Genomic DNA, 19220 nt, shown 5'->3' with positions numbered 1-19220 from the left:
TTTTAGCCCTTGGCTCTAATTTTCCATCATTTACATGCATGTATGCAGGGCAACCAAATATCTTTAAATCAGAATAATTAGCAGGAGTACCTGACCACATTTCCTCTGGAGTCTTAAAGTTCAAAGGTGCAGAAGGAGCTCGGTTAACAATATAACAAGCTGTAGAGATAGCTTCTGCCCAAAAGTCTTTTGTCAACCCAGCATTTGAAATCATGCAGCGAGCCATTTCCAAAAGAGTTCTATTCATCCTTTCTGCCACACCATTTAGTTGATGTGTCATTCTCAGAGTACGATGTCGAGCAATTCCTTCATTCTTGCCCATCTGTTTAATATTCAGGTCTTTACCCATTCGTCATGTCATATGACAACATTACTTGGAATAAACCAAAATCTGTTCTAAGCCGCTTAACCTGTTTTCCTGTTTGCTTCTCAATTAAAACTTTCCATTGTTTGAAATTTAAGAAAATAATACTTTTATTTTTCAGAAAATAAACCCAAACTTTTCTTGAATAATCATCAATGAAAGTTAACATATACTTGGCACCACCTTTTGATGGGGTACGTGAAGAACCCCAAAGATCTGAATGAATGAAATCCAAAGTACCTTTTGTTCTATGAATCGCTGGAGATTTGAAGCTGACTCTTTTCTGCTTCCCGAACATACAATGTTTACAGAACTCCATATTTTCGGTACTTTGGCCACATAAGAGACCTCTTTTGCTGAGGATGGAAAGACCTTTTTTACTCATATGCCCCAATCGCATATGCCACAATTTGGTGATGTGAGAATCTGATTTATCTGATATTGAAACTGCAGTAGCACCTGTAACAGTAGATCCCAAAAGAGTATACAACGTACCAGATCTGCGTACTTTCATGATCACAAGAGCACCATGAGAAATTTTCAGAACTCCACCTTCACCTATGTACTTGCACCCAAGAGATTCTAGAGTGCCCAAAGAGATGAGATTTTTCTTCAAGTCAGGAACATGTCTAACATCGGTGAGAGTTCTCACCACGCCATCGTGCATTTTGATTCGAACTGTACCTTTTCCAATAACTTTGCAGGCAGCATTGTTGCCCATCAAGACATCTCCACCTCCAATAGATTCATATGTGGTAAATAAATTTCGATTGGGACACATATGATAAGAACAACCCGAATCTAAAATTCACTCATTGTTAGATTTGAAACTATTATTAATTGCTAAAAAAATAGTTCCCTCAGTCTCATCAGCAACTACACTTGCTTCGGCAGTGTCAGTATTGATTTTGCTCATTTTTCTTTTCTGTATGCTTTTCTTTGTTTTTCAATTTAAAGCATTTATAAATAATGTGACCTTTCTTATGACAATATTTGCACATGACATTTTTGTATCTGGATTTTGACCTTGATTTAGGTTTCTCACTACTTGAATCTTTCTTATTGGATTTACCTCTTATGAATAAGCCTTCCCCTTAGTTCCCACTAGTTTTTCCAGTAATATCTCTATCTATTTGTTCTTTTGATTTCAAAATATATTTGATATCTTTATAAGAGATATCATCCTTTCCATAAAGCATAATATCTCTTATATGTTTAAACGACTGGGGTAAGGAAACAAGCAATAACACAGCTTGATCCTCATCTTTGATTTCAGCATCTATGTTACTTAAATCCATAAGAAGAGAATCGAATGTATCAAGATGTGTAAGTATAGAGGTACCTTCAGCCATACGAAAATTGTAGAGTTTTTGTTGTAGGTAAAGCCTACTTTCTACTGTTCTTTTCATATATAGGGTTTTAAGCTTTTCCCATATAACTTTGGCTGAGCTTTCTGCTGCAACTTCACGCAAAACCTCATTTGAAAAATTTAAAATAATACATGCTTTTGCTTTTTTGTATATGACGGCAAACTTCTCGTCCGTCATTTTATCCGGCATCTTTTTCTTTCCTTGCAGTGCCAAATCTAAGACATCCTGAATTAGGATAACTTCCATCTTTAATTGCCACATTTCGAAGTTTGCACTTAGGTCAAATTTCTCAACATAAGAATTTGTTAGAGTCATTTTGGCTATTTAAACTAACCCGGTTGGATCTGGCTCTGATACCAATTTGTTAGGATCGGGTTACCGGGTAGTGCAGAATTTAGCCAAACAACGTTATAATGACAATAATAAAGACAATGCAAGTTGATAATAACGACAATTAAAGAAGATAAAGAAGACACAAATTTAACGTGGTTCGGTCAAGGTGACCTACGTCCACAAGCGGAGAGGAGCAATTTTACTATACCAACAAGAGTACAAAAGAGAGTACAAAATTAGAGTAAATACTCTAATTAGTCCCAAATACCCCAAGAGAATAACCTCACAAGATCACTTCAAAGAAAGGGTTCACACAAGTGTTTCCCAACACCCACTCTCTTACAAATTATTGTATAATGAAATAAAGGAGGAGAAAGAAATACAAGAGTGAAAAACTCTTGAATTGATGTGTTTACAAATGAGGAGAAGCTCCTCTATTTATAGCAAGAAATCCTTGGCCTAATAATGGATATTATATCATAACAAATGTCATGATCCACAAATTTTGTTATAGTGGATATTATGTCATGATAAATGTCATGAAAATTTACCCCCCACTTAAGAAGAAGCCAAATTAATGACCATATTACATATATGATCTGCTGAAATTGTCCATTAGCGCAGGTAAATATAACAAAGCAAATAACCTATTATTATATTTATAGCAATCACAAGACTTGACACTTCAAAAGTATTCATATAGTCAATGTATATAGGTAAGATTTATATACCAGCCACTATTCTAACTAACCTTCTATGAGGATCTCAAGAGGTTAATAAACTTAATTAGTTGGCATCTTAGAAGTTTAATTTGAATATTAAAAGTGCATGAAGGATCAGTTTTTCTCATGACTTTTGGGCTTAATTTCTCATGGAAGACAAACGGACATTTTTCATTATTCCATCTAGTAGAGACTTTGAGGATATATTAACTGACTATAGTCTATGGAACAGAAGAGGAATGCTATGAACATGCCTTTTACTAATTATACTATTGGGCTGGTATTTGGACCAGTTGTTAAAATGAGGAAATACCAATATGTGAGGTGGGATCCGAGTTGAGAAAATTCATTAAAATATTATAGTGCTGAAGGAAATAGAGGAAATATAAATAGCAGGAGTGTACAGTTGTTAGGCTAAGCTAGAACTTGTCTTTTCTTTGCATTAGCTATTTTGTTATAGCAATCTGGAACCTCCCTTTTCTTATTTTCTATTTTTTTTTCATAAATCAGTTATAATTCCTCAATTTGGTTTAATATTGGATTATCCTTACATTTAGTAAATATGGATCCATTATATTAGTGCTCTCGTTGTCCCTCCTCTACCAACTTGGTGACTTCTTTTCCACCTCCTCGATACCCATTCCAACAACCATTTTTTCCGACTCCACTTCCATCCCCGTGCCCCACTTTTCCACCTCCAACTCCAGATCAATCACTACTGCAGAACATGAGTTGCGACTCTATTATATTTGCTGAAATAATCGATGAGGAGACTAATATGGCTGTTCCAATTTCAGTACATATCTATTCAGACATGACCGCAACCCTGGTGTTCGACCAAATGCCTCATTGCTTCTCCAAGGTGTTTGTTGATCCACAAACCAAATAAAATCCCAGCCTATTAGAGTTTGAGCACTCTAGTGCTGCTGTCATTTTGTCTGTTGAATCTGCAAATATTTCTGATGCAGTCGTCATTTACTCTGAGTTGAACTCTGGTTTGGACGATAATACCACAAAGGAAGAAGATTTCGTGACGACAAATCTTAATTCGCAGCTACTTGTGATTGTTACTAGAAACACAAAGTCAGAAATTAAGCGGCATGAATCTCTGTCCATTGCCCCTAATTTCACAGACCTTGAGAAATCTGGTGTTGCTTCCTCACTGTTCGATGAAATGCCTGACTATAGTGGAGCGTTTCGGTATAGTCTAATCTCTGAGAAGGTGGTTGCTCAATATATGTTACTTCATTTTCCATTTTATCCCGGTTCAGTAACTGGACGTGTGTTTGACAGTATAGAAATTGTGTTTGATAATAGTCTTCAGTTGAATCTTCCATGTATTACACCACTATCAACAATGGCATTGGGAGAAAAATCCATGGTGTCTACTGCAGGCCAGCTGTTACACACAATGTCCCAACCGTGCGACCATTCCAGGATGTTCCTCCATGAGTTATCCGTTGCCAATATCTTTACCCCTATGGTTAAATCTGAGTGGAAAAATGGAAACTCAAGCCCTACGGACAAGTTATTTGTTGAAAGCTTACAACGAATTGACACCAAGTCGCCCTGGGGTGGTATTGAGACTATCGCGAACAGTGCAATAAGAGCTTGTGCTAGTCATACTGCTATTTGCATGAGCAAAGTTGAAGGAAAATTATGGGTCAGCGAATTTATACAGGAGCTTGACATGGAATTTGGCTGTATGGTTTTCTATACACTATCGGATTGGGTAACATCAATAATATTTTATGGTTGTAATAGAGCTACTGCTTCATTTCCACCTGATTTTAGACTACCCAATTGCAAGTGGGTAGATACTGGTCAAGTAAGTGATTCCTTTGATATCCGACAATGCAACCAAATTGAGTTCCCCAGTAAGAAGTTTCGCATTGCTCGAATACTTGTTGGGCATACTGCTATCTGCTTAAACCATTACTATATGTTTGCTATTTGTTGCTGTGTGGACAATTGATTCGATAATGGGCAAGGATATAAGGCTAATTCAAGGGGAATTGACATGGGTGGTAAAAAGAGTGATAGTTTTACAAATTCTTGTGCATCTTACGGAATACTGGATAGTTTTGTTTGGATGTTACTAGATGGTGGTCCTTCATGTGCACTTTCTGATTTTGATCATGACGACGACCACAACATATTAAACAACTTGTTTGTTGCTGATGGCAGAGGGCTTCCCAGATTGCTAGTTGAAGACAAAGCAAGATTCACTTCTCAAATCCTCAGTTTATTTTTTCTTCAATCTGAATCTGAGATCCATCTGTTGATAACTCATACAGACCACATTTCACGAGGACTCGAGGCACCAAAAGCTGTGCTCCAACATCTGCGAGATGCACACCCCTTAATACATGTTTTATGTCATAGGAAGCACAGAGAAGTTTCAAGTCGATCTTGGTCTGATATAGAATCTGGCCTGCTAGGAAACCTTTACCACCCTACTTTATTTGTCGTGAGATTGTTATTGCACCTTGGTGCTTTACCTCATGTCATGCTGACATAATTGTGGTCGCTGAACTTTTTGAAGAGTTTTGTTCATTACTGACGTATGTAGAACCCTTGAGGACATTGCCTGCTAGAAAGCTTGCTTTGGGCATCGCTAACTTGTCTATTGTGGCTGAACAATTGCAGAAGGTTATGACAGTGATCAATATTTTTATGCAGGATTTTGTGCAACTTATTTGAAACTGGTGCAGCTCAATGGCCTCTTTCCCATTTGTGGTGGTGCATATTTGTTTAAATTGTTGGCACATAAGGTTAAGGGTGCTACTACTTCTTTTGAAGATGGTGTCTATGGAAATTTACCATGTCCTGAATCTATGTCTGCTACAAGGAATATAACCTATGTGACCACAAAGGTGACAATATCTTATGTGATGTCCTTATATACCATAGCTATGAGTTGTGATATATGTCTCCTCATGTGCCTATTGATATATCCAAACTCATCAAGCAATGACCTCTTTCACTTAATTACAGCTAAGTTTGGAGTTACTGATTCATCTGCATTGCTTGAACTGAAATCCAAATGGGATACTGAACCGTCCAACAAGAAGGCTAAAAATATTCTGCAACCTACATTGAGCATGCTTGCCATATCTAGCCCTGCATTTTCAGACGCTTTATCGTTTGCTGCTTTGCTCTTGGAAACAATGTCAACGCTTGATATTGTTATTGAGGTGGACTACATTCTAGGAGATATCCCAAGAGCCACAAGTTACGTGATGGGATATGGCAGTACTTACCAAAGACAAGTTGGCCATAGTGCTTACTTTTTTGTCTTTGTCATGAATGATCCTATTTTTGTCAATTGTTGTGGAGTCTATACCACCTGCTTTAGCAGAAAGTTGAGTCTTCCTAATTTCCTCATTGGTGTCATTTTCTGTGTGTTGCTACCTACAAGCTCAACAGGTTGAGGTTACTGCGTTTTGTGTAAATTGAGTGAAGATCAACAATATCTTGATGATTGGATGAGTTGCTGCTGTGGTGCAACTAATAAGGAAAATATGCAGAGTTATGGACAAGAGCTAAATTTCTTTGACACTTCTACATCACCTTGGAAATGGGCTTTCTTGCAAGGTTTTACAATGCTCCTTCAGAACAGATATCAAAGGCAAACAATTTATATTCATATTACATTACGCAAGGCCAAGGGAATGAATGTTGTGTGGGAAGAGCCTGTTGAAGTAAATGCCCAATTATTGATGTTCTTCCTTGTACTATTTCTCTTACATGGATTAAAAGCATATGTTGGAGTCTTGTTGCTTCAAACTATATTTACTGGTTTTACAAATGGCAGACAGAAGCTTGCTTTGAATCTGGAAGACACGGGAGATATGTATTTCACTATAAAAGGCTTAATCTTGCCTTATAGTCAAATTATTGCAGATGGTGCTTTGAGGCATCCTTGGAGTGAATTGAATTCTAATGATATATTGCCTATGCACAATGAAGCAAAGACAATTCTTGAGAGCAAATTCCGTAACTCGAACCTTGAGGACAAGGTTCTTATTGAGGGTGGGAGTATTGTTATGAACATGCCTTTTACCAATTATACTATTGGGCTGGTATTTGGGCCAGTTGTTAAACTGAGTAAATACCAATATGTGATGTGGGATCCGGGTTGAGAAAATTCATTAAAATATTACAGTGCTGAAGGAAATAGAGGAAATATAAATAACAGGAGTGTGTAGTTGTTAGGCTAAGCTAGAACTTGTCTTTTCTTTTCATTAGCTATTTTGTTATAGCAATCCGGAACCTCCCTTTTCTTATTTTCCATTTTTTTTGTTCCATAAATCAGTTGTAATTCCTCAGTTTGGTTTAATATTGGATTATCGTTATATTTAGTAAATATGGATCCATTACGAGGAACGTAGGAGGCATAATTAAGATTACTTGTCTTTGGGTACCCACACTTGCACGTGTATCCTATCTCAATAAGTATATAATTTTTAAAATTTACATAAATATTATATTAACAAATTGCTTTTGAATTATAAAATAAAAATTAAAGGTAAGTTTAAGTTCCTTAAGATGATAATTGTTGATCTTATTTAAGCCAACTTAATAGAAGAATAAAATGTGATATATAAAAGTCTTCAACCATCTTAGTCAATATTTTAAAAGTGTGAATCCTTTAGAGAAATATCGATCGCGTTTTTTACTATTTAAGTACATTTTATACTGAATAAAATTATAAATACGGACAAAGTACTTTTTTGGAAAATCATAAAGTTTTGTACTCTATTAAAAAAGGTTAAATAATAAATACAAGAAAATAATAAATTTAGTTCTTTACATAGGATAAATTTCGTATGATTAGGAATAGTTGTTTTAATTAATGTATGTTTTTAACCCAAGTAGAGTTTAGCTGTTTCTCCATAATTAGAAATTGGAGAGACAAATTCATTTGCATGTAGAGCCTCCACTTGTATTTACGCAAATAAATAAAATTTCAAGAGATAAGTTTATGTCAGTTAAAAGAAGAATGAATAATTAACCCAAATAGCCGGTAAAAATAGCCCGTGGAGTATAGGGTATGCATAATTTATGTATTTTATATGTATAATTATATATAATGAATATATAATTTTTGTATATGACTAGAAAAAGTAAACAATGAATATGATTGGTTATTTGTGTAAAGATCCCTTCTAAGGATTTAAACTCAGTACTAATAGCTTTTCACTTGGTTTGTTATTCAAGTGCAGAGCCAGTTGAAGAAAAAGTTATATGCATGGGATGATACGTTTGATTTAGGGTGTGTTCGGTATGACGGTTTTCCCATTTTTCACTGTTTGGTTGCATAAAATAGTTTGAAAAATATTTTCTTAGATATCACATTTTTTTGAAATTGGAGAAAAATACCTTCCACAAAAATAGTTAGGAAAACATTTTCCAAAAACTCCACCTACCCTCACATCTAACCCCAACCTCACCCCCCCCAAACAAAAAATTATTTATTTGTATTTTCAATTTTCTATTTTTTTTTTTCTGAACCACCTCTCCCACCCCGCAAATTTTTTTGTTACTTTTTTTTTTTGTATTTTCGATTTTCTGTTTTTTCTGTACCCCCACACATTTTTTTTTTAAAAAAATATTTTCAGTTCTGATTTTTTTTTATTTTTCAGTTTACAGGTTCGAAATTTTACGAGTTCCAAAGTTATGAGTTCAGAGGTTTATGTATTTGGAAGTTTGCGGGTTTAAAAATTATAGAGTTTACGAGTTCGAAAGTTTAACGGTTTAGAAGTTTATGAAATTTGTGGGTTTGGAAGGTTGTTGGTTCGAAAGTTTATTGGTTCATGTTTATTGTATCTAAATTATCATTTATGAGTATTTTTGAGAAGTTATTTTTCTTAATTTGCGTACCAAATATCGAAAAATGAGTAAGATTACTATTTGTTTTCCAAGAAAACTTTTTCTTGGAAAACGTTTACCATGGAAAATATTTTCCGTTATACCAAACACACCCTTAGTTTTTTCATAATTTTTTCAAATGGATAATATTTTATTTTTAATCTCTTCATTATCTCTTTTTTCTTTTTCTAGTTTTGTTTTCTTTTTATTTTTCTACCTTTTTTTGGCTAAGGATTATTTTTCTACCATCATTTTCTACTATTCTTGGGTAGACGTGCACTGCCGACATCTTGGCTAACGCAACCGCAACTTATTAGCGGCAAACATATGGTTTCAATATTCGAAATGCCCTTTCACTTGTTACCCATAATCAAACCAATTCTTCTCCCCCAAAACCCTATCAAAACCCTAGTTTACACCACAACCATGTCTTCTTGGTCATGTTCAAGATGCACATTCTTGAACCCTCCTCTTTCATCCCAAAAATCATCCTGCCAAATCTGTTCATCTGACCCACCCCCCTCCATCTCATCAGACCCATCAATTTCAGTCACGAAACTCAAATGGGCATGTAAAGCTTGCACCTTTTTGAACCCTTACCACAGTATTAGTTGTGATGTATGTGGCACTAGGGCTTCAGCTTCTGGACTTGCTAATCTTGAAACTGATGATGATGATGATGATGAGTTGGATTCTTCTGTTGGCAGTGTTTTTATGCCTTTATTGAGGCCTTGTAATAACAAGGGGAAAAATAGTATTAGGGTTCCTATTAGGGTTGATGATGATATTAAGGAGTCTGTTAGGGCTAGATGTGTAAATGCTGCAACCAAGAGGAAAAATAGAGAGGACCCAATTGGGGTTGAGGAGGATGAGATTGATTCTGTGGGATATAGGGGTGTTAAGACTGCAACTAAGGCGGTTGACATTTCGGGTATATTGAAGTTCTTTCTGTTTAATTCTGTTTTTTTGTCTATGGAACTTACGTTTTTTTAATAAATATTTTAACATGAATTAGCTGATAAAAGAGACTCCTTTTTTATTGGTTTCTTGCATATAATAGTGTCTTGGAGTAGGTTTGCATTAGCACAAATACTGTTTATGGGGCGATTTCTTGAGAATAGTAACTTTTTTGGATACGTTTTGGACTCCCACGTTGGAATGAATTGGGACCAAATGGAGCAGAATGGAGAATTGTCTTTGAAATTAGCTGATAAAAGATGTCCTGTTTTTGTTGGTTTTTTGTTGGATTTAGCACAAATACTGTTTTAGGGGTGGTTTCTTGAATATGTGGATGTTTTGAACTGTATCGGAATGAAATGGGACGGACTGGAATAGATGTATAGGAGCCACATAGTTGACACCAACTAGTTTGAGTGTGAGGCTTAGTTGACTGATGTGATATCTTGAACTCCTCTTAGAGTTCAGCCCCGTTTCACCACTGATTTCAGATTTTAACCAGCGGCTCTAGTTGTGCTTGCTTCATGATATATTTGTAATAAATCTATTTGTTTAAGTAATAGTCTTTTGATTGAGAAGATATGCAATTCCCATCTTTCCCTTGTGTGCCCCAATTCGAAATTTGCTGATTGATTCTTGATCTTCATGATCTTGTAGACTGGTTGGATCATGTACAGAGATATGATAATCGGAACTTCTCCCAGGAAAAAAAAGAATAAAAGTACTGTATGGGAAAAGGTGGTTTTTCTGGGATTTATGATGTTTAGCATGTTTATCACAATTGAAAAGGATTATTTGTGAACTTTTAAGTTGTTGTATTGCACCTAAAACATTGCATTAATTGTTGGCTTGTGAAACTCTTGATCTCCAAACTTTTCCCAACATCTTTGTTTGGTTTATTGTAATAAGCCATGTGATGCTATTACGCACTTTTTTTATCCAAGGAAATCTAGGTTTTATGTTGGAAGAGTTCACTTTTTGGGATGAATTGGTCTCTTAACTTTGACTTTATGCTGCCTTATTCTTTCCCTACTTATAAGTGCAGTGATTTGTGTTGCAGATTTGGTGGATCAGAAACCAGGCAAAACTTTATCAGCCAATAACTCCAAAGCATTGAAGATCTTGACCTATAATGTATGGTTTGCAGATATAGAGATGCCCAAGAGGATGGAAGCTCTAGGTGACCTTATTGTACTGCATTCCCCAGATGTTATATGTTTTCAGGTTATCATCATTTACATATATGTAACTTTGAAAGAGAAACTATTCCTTGCATGAACGTTATTGACTCTATAATTTGTTGTTTTGTCACCCATTCAGGAGGTTACTCCAGAAAGTTATGACATTTTTCAGCAGTCTAGTTGGTGGAAAATGTATTCTTGTTCAATTTCAAATGTGATGGAACTTACGAGAGGATACTTCTGCATACAGGTGATTAGTTAGTACGCCTTGCATATTTGGTATTTGATGTGTTTTAGGGCTGATAATATGATGATTAGTTTTGTTTTCTTTTTCTTTGTGACCATGGTATATCATCTATTACACCTGCTTTGAGCACTTATGATTGTTCTGGAGTTCTTGCTACAATGAAGATAATTAGTTCTCATATTATACCTAGAGAGGCCTCAGTTTTCACTTAGCATAACAGAGCTTTCATGTTGACCCTAGCCACTAAAAGTCTCTCTTTAGTGTTGTCGTTTACTCTCACTTCTAATCTGGAACATCTCAATAATTGCTCAACATGAATCCTTGCATTTTTTTGTTTTTGAAAATTTAGTCCATTTTATAGTTAAACTTGGTCTTTGACAAAATTTTGCAGTTAAGCAAACTTGGAGTGAAATCCTACAGTTGCAAACCATTTAGCAATTCGATAATGGGAAGGGAACTGTGTATTGCTGAGATCGAAGTTCAGAAAGATAAGACGTTGGTTGTTGCTACCAGCCATCTTGAGAGTCCCTGCCCTGGGCCACCCAAATGGGATCAAATGTTCAGCAAGGAACGTGTGGAGCAAGCTAATGAAGCTGTGAAGTTACTTGAGACAAAGCCAAATGTAATTTTTTGTGGTGATATGAACTGGGATGACAAACTGGATGGTCAATTTCCTCTACCTGATGGGTGGGTTGATGCTTGGGCAAAAATGAAGCCTGAAGAAATTGGTTGGACATACGACACCAAGTCAAACAAAATGTTAAGTGCCAACCGGACACTGCAGAAACGTTTGGACAGGTTCGTTTGCAAACTGCAAGATTTCAGTATAAGTGCTATTAGTATGATTGGGAAGGATGCAATTCCACATCTCACATATGTCAAAGAGAAAAAAGTGAAGAGTGAAGTTAAGAGACTTACACTACCTGTTTTGCCTAGTGATCATTTTGGCCTGCTTTTGGAGATCTCTCCTCAGTAGTCCAAAGTTCAAAGATATATTGCTTATGAGCAGAGTGCTTCTATTGCCTCCCCTTATCCTTCTCTCAGTATATCATCTTTGCTGTGTAGTTTTTGTTTATTTGACCTCTAATCAATGTAAAGGGTCTTAAAAGCTTTGGTGGAGCAATTTTTTGTGTACGTTACTTGTCCTCGTGAATGCACAGAGGATTCCGGAGAGTGGGGATGATATGCAAAGAATGATACGTTCTATGTCTTATAGCTTCTTATAGCATATCAGTTCTACGCTTCATTTTCCATTTGTTGGAACTTGCCTTGTGGCTTTAGTTCGATCAACTATTAACAATTCTCTACTGCTTCTGGTCGTTTATAATCAAACAATTGCATCTCCATCACTAACTTTAGTGAGAAAATGCTGTTATCACCCCTTGATCAACAAAAAAAGGTAGCCCGGTGCTAAGCTCCTGCTATTTTTTTTTGGGGGGGGGGGGGGGTCCGGAAAGGGCCGGATCACATTGGATCTTATGTACGTAGCTTTACCTTGCATTTTTGAAAGAGGCCGTTTCTGCTGCTTGAACATGTGACTCCCAAGGTAAATTTTATACTTTGTCCTTAAATTCATCTCCCCAGAGTGCAACAGCCTTTGGAAGGAAGCTCAAAACTTCCATCATGCTCAAGGATGAGTCCAATGGCTGTAGTGTTTAATGTAATTTGTGAAATGCAAGGTAAAACTACGTACATAGGATCCAATGTGATCCGGCCCTTCTCCGGGAAAGGGGCGGATCACATTGGATCCTATGTACGAGCTTTACCTTGCATTTCTGAAAGATGCCGTTTTCGCTGCTTGAACATGTGACTCTCATGTCATGCGACAACAACTTTTACCACTGTGTCAAGCTCCTATTCACCTTCAATCAACAAAGATGTGGTAAATTTTATACTTCGTCCTTAAATTCATCTCCCCAGAGTGCAACGACCTTTGGAAGGAAGCTCAAAACTTCCATCATGCTCAAGGACGACTCCAATGGCTGCAGTGTTTAAAGTAATTTGTGAAATCTTTAACATTTATTTAGCCGATGTGCCAAATGACAACAGTATATTACAACAACAACATACCAAGTATTATCCCACACCGTGGAGTTTGGGGAGGGTAGTGTGTACGCAGACCTTACCCCTGCCTTGTGAGGATAGAAAGACTGTTTTCAATAGACCCTCGGCTCAAGAAAGTATAAGCACCACATTAATAAAAATATAGACAAGAAGGGACAGTACTAAAAAGCCATATAAAATTAGAATAAAAATAAAAAGACAGTAAGGTCAACAATGAAAGAAAATAACGGTTATTCCTAAAAAAATACTACCAACAAAAAGCGAGACTGCATACCAATGCTACTATTATGAACACTCTAGACTACCTACTCTACTATCCTAATCCTCGACCTCCATACCTTCCTATCAACGGTCATGTCCTCGGTGAGCTGAAGCTGCGCCATATCTTGCCTAATCACCTCTCCCAACTCTTCTTTGGCATACCTCTACCTTTCCGTAGGCCCTCAAATGTCAACCTCTCACACCTCCTCGCCGGGGCGTCTGTGCACCTCCTCCTCACATGACCAAACCACCTAAGCCGTGCTTCCCGCATCTTATCCTCAATAGGGGCCACACCCACCTTATCGCGAATAACCTCATTTCTGATCCTATCTAACCTGATGTGTTCGCACATCCATCTCAACATTCTTATCTCTGCTACCTTCATCTTCTGGACATGAGCGATCTTGACTGGCCAACACTCAGCCCAATACAACATCGTTGGTTTGATCACCACTCTGTAGAACTTACCCTTATTTTTCGATGGCACCTTCTTGACACACAAAATACCGGAAGTGAGTCTCCATTTTATCTATCCCGCCCCAATACGATGTGCGACATCTTCATCAATCTCCCCATCCCCTGAATAATAGACCCAAGGTACTTAAAACTCCCTCTCCTAGGGATGACCTGCGAGTCCAGCCTCACCTCCCCTTCTCGTTCTTGAGTCTCGCCTCTGAACTTACACTCCAAGTATTCTGTCTTGGTCCTGCTCAACTTGAAACCTTTAGATTCTAGGGTCGGACTCCAAACCTCTAATTGCGTGTTCACACCGTCTCACGTCTCGTCAATCAATATAATATTAGAGTATATTCTTCTTTTAAAATTGGAAAACTTGGTCTCAATGGGAAATTTGGAACGAGATCAAATTTAATTTTTCATAATTGTTTTATTTATTACTCTTATATCATAAAATTTGTACTATTCTATGGTTGATAAATTCAATTTAAATCTCATGACTGTTAAGTTGTGATGAAATATTTTGTTAGCATTACATAGAAAAACATGAAATTTATGATTTTGATTTTTGAAAACTAATTCTACAATGACTTATGGGGTATAATTGACCTATTTAAGATTTTTTGTTTTGTTTTTTGTTTTAAAAGAAATTTCGATTGGTGTAATTCCCTTCTTGAAGATGTTCTTTTACTGTGCAATTTTTATTTTTATTTTTTATATATAGAAAAAGATATAATTTTCCTAATAATATATTAATTTTACATGTATTGTTAATAATAGAAGTGTGATTCCTTATTTAAAATACTAATTAAATTTTTTTCTTTTCTTATATTTACAAATAAAAATGTTTATTAAGTCGCCCAATAAACTCAAAAGAGACACACTCTATTAATCATTTGGCCTAAATTAAAGAAAATTGTAATACTTGCTACCTCTAAATTCTGGTTCCGCCTAACAAGCATCTGCCTTCTATTTATACCTCTTTGCTTAACCCTCTTTACCATCATCGATCAGGCGTCGGAAAGTTCACGATTGGCGGCAGGATGAAATAGATAAAACAACGTGGTGTTGGCATTCATCTGTATGAAAATGATGGTAAGCTACTACCCATGAGTACAGTCTATGTATGCCAGTATGCCTAATTCGTTGTTTCTTGTGAGTTTTCTTCTTCTTATCTTGTGTCTCTGTTTAATCTTTGATGGCATGCTAGGGCTTTGCTGCACAGAAAGTTTAATGTGTCCATCACCTTTGTTCTTTAAGTGTTCCTCAATTCTTGAATGAATTAGGCATTTTTCTAGATTTCTACTATTGTTTTAGGTTTAATTACACCTAACAAGAGCTCCCTTTTCTTGTTCCTTGCGTGCACCCAACATCACTAAGCTAAAGAAATTATATCGTTTTTGGATGACAAACAACTAAATGAACGTTGATGTGTTAAAGAAGAAGAAAGAAAGAAAAAGAATAAATTGTGAACAATTTCTGATGGTAGGTGTGCTAAATGGAAGATGACAAAATTTTACCTTGCATTTGAATCATGTGGTTAGTAGTGAATTCTTTTTGGTCTTAATAAAAGAAAAGTGGAGCTCCTACGATATTTGGGGCAGTTCAACAACAAATCAATTCCCCAAATTTCACGACGGCCATGACGTTAGAAGAAAAGCTTCCATGGTAAAGAAGAAAACTAAATTGAAAATTCTATTTCGTCATATGGATCCATGGTAAAGAAGAAAACTAAATTGAAACTTCTATTTCGTCGAATGGATCGAAGGAAGATTATGATGGGTTCAATATGTGTCCATCGCCTTTGTTTTTTAGGTGTTCGAGGCAATTTTTGAATGAATTAGGCTTTATTTTTTTTAGATTTCTACTATTTTTTGGGGTTTAACTGGTTTAACAAAAGGGCTCTCATAAGTGTACGAATTGAACTAAATCATCTATGGCTTGTGTCTTTTTCTCAAAAAGAAGAGAAATTTCAATTTTAAGTTTGCGATAAGCTCTTTAATTGCTTGTTTTTCACACTTGGTCTTCGTGGGTGAGACTTTGAAACTTAAAGTAACATCTGCATGTAAAGTTACCATCTCATTTTCGATGAAATTGTGATATAGATAGAGCTATTTATTTTTGGTTCACATTGATAAGCTACTTCACTTAGGTAGAAGAGGATGTTCAGAATGATGAGAAGAAAATGCTATTTTAGCAGTAGAAGCTACTAAATACCAATTTGTGTTTCGTAGCATCTTGAATTCTTTATATAGGACATAGAAATGGAAAAACTAATTTCTCATGAAACATTATTCTCCCTTTCCTATAGATTACATGCATATACTTATTTTATGTACTGAGATCCTTTCAGTTTTCTTGGCAATTTTTACGAATAAGTAATGCTTAGGCATTGTAACTTGTGTACGAGCTTCTTATAAGACCAACTAAAGGATCGATTACTTATTATGTAATAATACGCTTTTATTTGTCTATGTACCCAACTCTGAACGAAAAAGAGCTAGCATGATTCCAAGAGGATATCCTGATTTGAGAAGCATTTATTCATTTGAAGTAAGTAGTGTGTTGTTGTCTTCGGTTTTCCTGTTCTTATCTTTACACTTTGGAAAATTTTCCAGTTTGGATCGTTGCTTTCTTGTGAGCTTTCTTGTCATCTTCTGTTTCTCCGTTACATCTTTTATGGCATGCTAAAGCTTTGCGCACAGATAGTTTAATATGTTGGCCGGTTTTATTCTTTATGTGTTTGAGGAAATTCTTGAATGAATCAGTCTTTTCATTGGCAGTAATTTTGATTTAGGGTAAACAGTGGGCGGTGACACATTTTTAGGTTATTCCATGTAGTCTTTTTGAATAATTCATTAAAAAATATTTACAGATAAAAAAGAAGTTAAACTTGCCTACCTGATGGATTCCAAAGAAACAGACAAGTGCTCTTATGCAGAAAAAATGAAGGTTGCAATGCAACTCAAACGGCATAATACGCAGAGTCAAATATCCCCATAGAAGGGCAGCGATGTTGCTATCGCGGCGTATGAGAAGACAAGCTTCTGCAAAGCACAACCTTCTTGAAAGTCCGATTTTTGCTGTCCCAGAGCAGTCAACATCATCTTGGGAAGCAAGATTTCTGAAACAATCTGCTCTTACCATACAAGAACCTCCTTCAATTCCTGAAAAAGGTTATATTGTTGCACTCATATTTATATACCATATATTATTAACACAATGGTGCTTATGTTTTGTTTGGCGACTTAGTATGATACCTTATTTGTCTTATATGTGCCTATAAACTAAAACACAAAAATATTACATGTTCTTTTACACTCTATTTTGCACCTATTGAGGCTTCACTGTATGCTTTTAAACATCTTGGCTTTTCTGTTTACCAGCTGCCAGCCATCAAAGATGCATGACTACATCGCGGGATAATTAAGAAAAAGGAAAGGGTATATTGGATACCCCTATCATTCGTGAAACATGTAACCTTTAGATTATACAATTTTGAGAATGACATATTTTTTGGTACATTATTGTAAACTGTGATTATTTGAATATAAGGGGCCACATCGGGTACTTCCTTAAAAGTTTATATTGTTGTATTCATATTTATACACTATATATTATTATTACAACGATGCTTATTTGTTTTGCTTGGAGATTGAGTATGATACCTTATTTATCCTATAATGTGCCTATAAACTAAAATACAAAAATACTACGTGCTTGATTGTACTCTATTTTACACCTACTAAGGCTTTACTGTACACTTTCAAACTTTTTCGCTATTCTGTTTACCAGTTTTGATGGTAGGCTATAATTACATATTTTAGTCGCTTATTGCACTCTAATTCACTGCACTTTATTCATGATTGAGCTTTAATTGATAGTGTTCTTTACTTATTGTGTGTTTTATGCCATGTAGGAGTGATTCTGAGTGATGTAGATGTTATAGAGCTAATTCAAGCTATTTGGAGCTTTGAAATCTGAGTAAAAACTCAAGAGATTAAGCCGGAATCGTGTTCGGGTGCCGAGAACCAAGTCTGGACGTCAAAACGCACGAAAAATCCGTATTCTGAGAAAAGTCCACTGCCGCGGCGCGTGGGGCGCCACGACTGCCCATTTGTCTGCTGTCTGTCAGAACCAACTCTTTGGATTTTCCCACTAATGCCCCGCATGGCGCGTCACCCCATGCGGCACGCCTGTGTAATTTTTACAGAGTGAAAATCCCATTTCGGCTAGGAGAAGGTGATTTTGTTTGGGCCCGACCCTATTTGGTACAAATACATGGAAAAATATTATTTTCTGGACTTTTGACACATATTCGACCTAAGGAGGCTAAAGGGGAGTTGGAAGAACACGAACACAATGATTTCATCATTCTTTCCTCACTCAAGACACGAGTTTGGATTGAATTTATGTTTTCTTATACTTTAATTTTATCTGTGATGAATTTCTCCATATCTATGAATTAATTCTCTTTAGGGTTTGATGGATTTGGTGTATTGATGATTGTTTGTGGATTATAACTCTAGTTTTATGTATTGAAGTGTTTTTGAATGATTTAATTGTTGCATGTATATTCATTTGTTCACGTAATCAAGAGATGCATAACTTGTGATATCTTTGCATTATATTGTTGGTTGAGTTCATTAATTCTTCTTAGTAATCGAAAGAGGCTAGTTGAATTATTGATTAAACCTAGTTAGGAGAATAATCAAAAGAGGTTTTCCTAAAGACCAATCCACTACGCATTCTTGCATATCTTCATGTGCTTAAATTGGTTCATCTCGTGAGGTTAAGACCTAATTGAGAGAGGAATTTTTGCTGAACGTTTGAACTAATGATTGAGTGAATTTAAGAGACACACTTAAACATTAGAAATGAAGTATCTAGAGTTAGATCCAAAATAATTATCTTGCACCTATCCTATCAATCCCTATTTTTTCCCACTGATAATTCTCTTTGTTTCGATCATCATTAGTCAATAGCTTTAGACTCTTAGTTAATTTTAGTTAGACATCATAGAAATCTCAATTGTTGATCATTTTGAATAGCAATCAAGTTAGAAACTACAAGAATACTATTTAAATCCAACCCATGTGGATACGATATTATACTATACTATATTTGATTAGCGAGCAAAATTTAAGTGTATGTTTTGTGCTCGTTAAATTTTGGCGTTGTTGCCGGGGATTGACAATCAATAGTGTTTGAAATAGTTTGTAGTGCTAATTTAGGAATTTTTCTTTTTATTTTATTTTATTTCCCCCTTTTTACATTTGGTGTTCTTTGACTATGCGTAGGTTACAAGTTTATATTGGTGCATAACTCGAGCTTCTGCGAAAGAAGTGCTACCATATGGGCCAGAGATAGAAAAATCACTGCGACAACTAA

At 35.9% G+C, this 19220-nt stretch overlaps 2 protein-coding genes and 1 long non-coding RNA gene across 5 annotated transcripts; all 3 read left to right on the top strand.

The window, feature by feature from the left end:
* The first annotated feature begins 3110 nt into the window (after positions 1 to 3110).
* LOC104106254 (uncharacterized) lies at positions 3111 to 7158 on the top strand. Of its 2 annotated transcripts, XM_033658685.2 has the most exons (3): positions 3111 to 4666; positions 5472 to 5665; positions 5787 to 5901. In XM_033658685.2, exons 1-3 carry the CDS (start codon positions 3964 to 3966, stop codon positions 5826 to 5828), a joined length of 939 nt encoding a protein of 312 aa, XP_033514576.1. In that variant the 5' UTR covers positions 3111 to 3963; the 3' UTR covers positions 5829 to 5901. The 2 variants fall into 2 exon arrangements, with proteins under 2 accessions (XP_033514576.1, XP_018629703.1); XM_018774187.3 differs by having other exon boundaries at positions 3118 to 4666; positions 5472 to 7158.
* A 1770-nt stretch (positions 7159 to 8928) lies between these two features.
* On the top strand, positions 8929 to 12301 carry LOC104106253 (uncharacterized). The gene is made up of 4 exons (XM_009614753.3): positions 8929 to 9594; positions 10681 to 10844; positions 10941 to 11051; positions 11440 to 12301. The coding sequence occupies exons 1-4, from the start codon at positions 8991 to 8993 to the stop codon at positions 12022 to 12024; spliced, it is 1464 nt and encodes a 487-aa protein (XP_009613048.1). The 5' UTR covers positions 8929 to 8990; the 3' UTR covers positions 12025 to 12301.
* A 2429-nt stretch (positions 12302 to 14730) lies between these two features.
* On the top strand, positions 14731 to 18403 carry LOC104106252 (uncharacterized). 2 transcript variants are annotated; one of them, XR_004509609.2, is made up of 3 exons: positions 14731 to 14924; positions 16705 to 17005; positions 17216 to 17482. It is a non-coding gene; the product is annotated as an uncharacterized lncRNA (long non-coding RNA). The 2 variants fall into 2 exon arrangements; XR_688565.4 differs by lacking the exon at positions 17216 to 17482 and adding an exon at positions 17749 to 18403 and having other exon boundaries at positions 14747 to 14924.
* The last annotated feature ends 817 nt before the right edge of the window (positions 18404 to 19220 follow it).

Source organism: Nicotiana tomentosiformis, chromosome 2 (assembly GCF_000390325.3).
Source record: "Nicotiana tomentosiformis chromosome 2, ASM39032v3, whole genome shotgun sequence".
In the NCBI taxonomy this organism is placed as follows: Eukaryota; Viridiplantae; Streptophyta; class Magnoliopsida; order Solanales; family Solanaceae; genus Nicotiana; species Nicotiana tomentosiformis.
The sequence above is the reverse complement of the archived record's forward strand: the minus strand, read 5'-3'. Positions and strand labels throughout refer to the sequence as shown.